At 43.3% G+C, this 4,892-nt stretch overlaps 1 protein-coding gene across 1 annotated transcript in view; it reads left to right on the top strand.

The window, feature by feature from the left end:
• The first annotated feature begins 3,139 nt into the window (after positions 1–3,139).
• Positions 3,140–4,892, top strand: part of magi3a (membrane associated guanylate kinase, WW and PDZ domain containing 3a) — a 199,109-nt gene continuing 197,356 nt past the window's right edge. Inside the window, exon 1 of the mRNA XM_049580722.1 lies at positions 3,140–4,512. Coding sequence (XP_049436679.1) covers positions 4,206–4,512 — 307 coding nt within the window. The 5' untranslated portion in view covers positions 3,140–4,205. The remainder of the gene's footprint in view (positions 4,513–4,892) is intronic.

The following is a 4,892-nucleotide window of genomic DNA, read 5'->3' as shown; positions in this document are numbered from 1 at the left end:
CTGAATGTTAAACATTAACAAATCACCAGAAATGATAACACTAACAGGTGTTGTGCTCACACTTGCCGCTGCTTTAATACTTAACTGATTAAACTGGGAATAAAAGAATACTTCAACCGCAAAATGACTATCTGTAAATCAATTATTCACCATGTTTTACCTTGAGAAAATGTTGTTTTTTCTCATATGCCTCCATGGTGAACGGAGAATCCAAAAAAGGCGGACATTATTCATTAAGTGAAGCAGTATAGTCTAGAGGTGGAACCAACTCACTGTCTGTAAGTCACAAGTCTTTGCATTTCCAGTCCCAAGTCACGTTCCAAGTCCTAAGCAAGTCATAATGGGCTTCATTTATTAGAAAATACACAGTAACACACAGGATGTGGAAGTTAAATCAAAAAAGATAAAACAAACAATAAAAACAAAGGAACGTTAAAGTGCAGATGCTGTTTCTGGGGTTTAATTATTTTATTCAAAACACAAAACTTCTGTATCTTTATGACATAAATGTATCTTAAACTTTTTTTCATAGTAGTCATGGGTGGATTATGTGACAGTGGGCCCCCTGGGTGCACACATGCACAAGGCCAAACCACCCCTTCCACAGAGGAGCAAGAGCCATGGACTTTGAGCTGGTTTTTCCTCTTTTTGTTGTTGTGTGTCTTTGTAGTTTTCAGCATCTTTTTGGGGTTTTGTGTGTCTCTGTGGTAATTTTGTGTCTTATTGAGGTCACTTTGTGTCTCTTAGGGATATATTTGTCTTTTTTGGGCCATTTTGTTTCTTATTATAGCTGTTGTGTCTCTGAGTGGTTCCTTGGCATCCCTTTGTAGCCATTTTGTGTCTATTTTATGTCATTTGGTTCTCTTATGTTTACATTTGTGTCTTTTTTGGCCATTTTGTCTCTCCTTCCAGATATTTTGTGTCTCTTTGTCGTACCCTGGCATCTCTTTGTGTCGTTTTTTTGTCTCTTTTAGGTCATTTAGTTTCTCTTTGTAGTTGCTTTGTGTGTCTTTGAAATTCCTTTTGCATGTTTTGTTGTCATTTTGTGCATGTTTAAAGGTCAGTTTGTGTCTAATTAATTAATATTTCTGTGTCCTTGTGGATGTTTTATGTTTCTTTTCAATCATTTTGTATCTCTTTAAAATCATTTTGTTTCTCTTGGGGGTATATTTGTGGTTGTTTTGTGTCTCTTTATAGTTGCTTGGCATCACTTTGTAGTTGTTTTGTGGCTTTTTTAAATCATTTTGTTTCTCTTAGGGGTCTATTAGTGTCTTTTTTTTAAATCATTTTTTATGTCTTTGTAGTTGTTTTGTGTGTATTTGTAGTTCCTTTGTCTGTTTTGTTGTCAGTTTGTGTCTCTGTTGTTATTGTGTGTGTCCTTGTGGTTGTTTTGTGTTTCTTCTTATATAGTTTTCTGTCTCTTCGAGGGCATATTTTTTTTCTCCAAGGGTTAAATTTGTGTCTTCTTTATAGTTGTTTTGTGTCTTTGTTGTAACTTGGCATCTCTTTGTAGTCATTTTGTGTCTCTTTGAGGTCATTTTGTCTGTCTTAGTGGTGTATTTGTGTCTTTTTTTTAGTCATTTCATTTCTATTTATAGCTGTTTTGTGTATCTTTTGAGTTCCTTTGCATGTTTTGTTGTTGTTTTGTGCTTGTGTAAAGGTCAGTTTGTGTCTCTTTATAGTTGTTTTGTGTCTCTGTGTAGTTGTTTTGCACGTGTTGTCATTATGTGCTTGTTCACAGGCCAGTTTGTACCTCTCTGTGGTAATTTTGTGTGTCCTTGCGGTTGTTTTCTATTTCTTTGAGGTCATTTTGTTTCTCTGCGGCATATATTTGTGTGCTTTTTGGCCATTTTCTTTGTTCTTTATAATTGTTGTGTGTCTTTGTAGTTCCTTGGCATCTCTTTGTAGTCATTTTCTGTTTCTGTTAAGTCATTTTGTTTCTCTTTCTGGTAATTTAGTATGCCTTTGTGTTTGTTTTGTGTTCATTTTTAATCGTTTTGTGTGTCTTTGAGGTCACTTTGTGTCTCATTGGGGTATATTTGTGTCCTTTTTGGTCATTTTGTTTCTCTTTGTAGTTGTTTTGCATGTGTTGTTGTCAATATGTGCTTGTTTACAGGCCAGTTTGTGTCTCTTTGTGGTAATTTAGTGTGTCCTTGTGGTTATTTTGTGTCTCTTTTTAATCATTTTGTATTTTTTGAGGTCATTTTGTTTCTTTAAGGGATATTTGTTTGTTTTTTGACTATTTTATTTCTGTTTATAGTTGTTTTGTGTATCTTTTTAGTTCTTTTGCATGTTTTGTTGTTGTTTTGTGTTTCTTTAAAGGTCAGTTTGTGTGTCTTTGGTATCTGTTTGTGTCCTTTTTTTTGGTCATTTTGTATTTCTTTACAGTTCCTTCGAGGGTGGTAATAGTTTAGGAGGCAGCAATAACTCAGTCCATAGGGACTTGGCTTGGTAACTGGAGGGTTGCTGGTTCAAGACCCCGTATGAATCAAGCATGGAGCGTGGACTGGCAGCTGGAGAGCTGCCAGTTTGCCTCCTGGGCACTGCCGAGGTGGCCTTGAGCAAGGCACCGAACAATGTCCATCTCCACTTAATGCATGTGTTGGTCTTGTTTGTGCATGTGTGTGTATTTGAGGCCATGTGTGTATGACAACAGAGTGAAAGATAATGAATTTCCCCTTGGGGATGAATAAAGTATTTTTTGAGTTTCTTTATGGTATTACTTTGAGTGACATTTTGCAGATGAAGGCCAGGGGGGGCCTGACACTTTGGACCCCTGGGCATGTGCCCGGTGGGCCCGTTTAGTTCTCCATCCATGATGACAGTGGCACCAGTGTGGCTGAAGGGTTTTTGGACAGAGGTGTCAGCCTCTGACTGCAACAACCACAAGAGGGCAGAGTTGCGCAAAAAATGGCCTCCAACAAGTAGCCGAGTGCTCAGTCCTGAGAGCAGGAGAGAGTCTCCAAAAGGCTTCCAGGGACCTAAACTACACAATAAAACCCAGGAATGACTAAAAGTTTCAGCCCACTGTGTAAAGAACACGTTGGACACATCTCAGACAGACTGTGGGTCGACTATCACGAACTTACAATAAACATTTCCCACGTGAAAATATGTGTCCCAGAGCGGGAGGAGCTCCGCCTTTCTAAACACACCATGGAAACAAAATCCAGCGCTTCCCAATCACAGAAGCCCCGCCCCCTGTCAGTCCCTATTGGCTCACAGGAGAGGCTGTAGGACCCTCCCCTGAGCTCTGATTGGCCGGGACACCCTGCAATCAGGAAAAGAACACGGAAAAAGATCAAAAAAAGTTATGGAGTGAAGCCCTAATCGGATCAGGTCTGTTGCATGCTGCTGCGTAGTTTTTAGTAGAAACTAAATCCCCTCAGTGCCTCTGGAGAAGCGAGGAGGAGAGGAGAGCGCGTAACGGATATCACGAAGCAGGGTTTGGGTGTGGAGAGGAGCAGATAACCGCCCGGTTCACAGCAGAGCCAGGTATGTTTTTCCGTTTCCAAGGACTGCCTTTGCTGATGTCACCGCGGAGGAGGGCAGGAGAGGAGGACAGGTGCGCACAGTAAAGTTGACTCTCCGTGAGGCTCGGACGAGGAGCTGTCACTGAGCCGAGAATTGCGCAACAAAACGTTTTAGAAATCAGTTTCTGAAGTTTTTCTGCATTTACTCTTTAAAGAAGTTTTCCCTCCTGGGTGGTGTTATCAGTCTGAAGTGGAATATATCGCCTCTCCACGCGTTTGGAGCTGACAGGCTCTCCGGTGCGCACGAACTGCGGGGCTCACAGGATCCCGTCCTGCTGTGTGACATCGTGGTTTAACTGTGGAGGAAGCTGCTGCTGTTCTTTAAGTGCACATCAGCGTGAACTGGGGTGTGGGATCGAGACGCCCCAGCATCAGAAGCAGCACTTTCCGCTTCAATGCGACACTGACGCAGCTGATCTCGCATCCCAGTCGCAGACAGGTGATGCTCGAGTAAATTCAATGGGAGGATCGCTCATCGGCAGAGGGAGTTTGATTTAAAACACAGACTTGTTCACTCTGGGATGGAATACAACACCAGGAATCAGCCCCAACTTCTTTAATCTGCGATGATTTTCCCATGCGTCATTGCGTCTTAGGAGCAGAAGCGGATCTTGTGTTGAAGGACAATCGTTCTTGGACTTCGCCTCCAGGTTCACGAGAGCTACACCAACAATGTCCAAGACACTGAAGAAGAAGAAGCACTGGTCCACTAAAGTGCAGGAGTGCACGCTGTCGTGGGGGGGATCCGGGGAGTTGGTCACGGTGGTTGAGGTGCGAGGCGGCGCGGAGCTGGGAGAGTTCCCCCACCTCGGACACATAGTTTCGGAGGCGATGGTTTGTCACGCCGGGAGGTTTCCCTGCAGCGGGGACGTGCTGCTGGAGGTGAACGGCACTCCGGTGAGCGGACTCACCAACCGAGACACACTGGCTGTCATCCGCCACTTTCGGGAGCCCATCCGCCTGAAGACTGTGAAACCAGGTGTGTATTTGAATCACAATAGACCCCCCCCCCCCCACACACACACACACACACACACACACACACACGCCTTTAACTCCTCGCCAAACCTGTCAAGTGTGTGAGGTGCTGTAGCTCAGGAAAGGCGAGACAAGTATCATGAATAAATAAGAGGGACTTGTGGGTACAGGGTCACAGCTGTGCCCCTGTCGATGGATCAGGTGTGTGTGCAGTCTTAGCTCCTCCACAGGTTAATTGTGTGTTCTCAGCTGGTTTAAGCACATCTGAATTGTCCACCTGCACGCCTCCTGCACATCCATGTGAGGACAATATATATCTTCATGCTGCTGTGGCACAAACCTGCCAAACGACATAAGTGGGAGACCTGCTGTGTGTACGCA

Source organism: Epinephelus fuscoguttatus, linkage group LG7 (assembly GCF_011397635.1).
Source record: "Epinephelus fuscoguttatus linkage group LG7, E.fuscoguttatus.final_Chr_v1".
NCBI classification, from domain to species: domain Eukaryota; kingdom Metazoa; phylum Chordata; class Actinopteri; order Perciformes; family Serranidae; genus Epinephelus; species Epinephelus fuscoguttatus.
The sequence above is the reverse complement of the archived record's forward strand: the minus strand, read 5'-3'. Positions and strand labels throughout refer to the sequence as shown.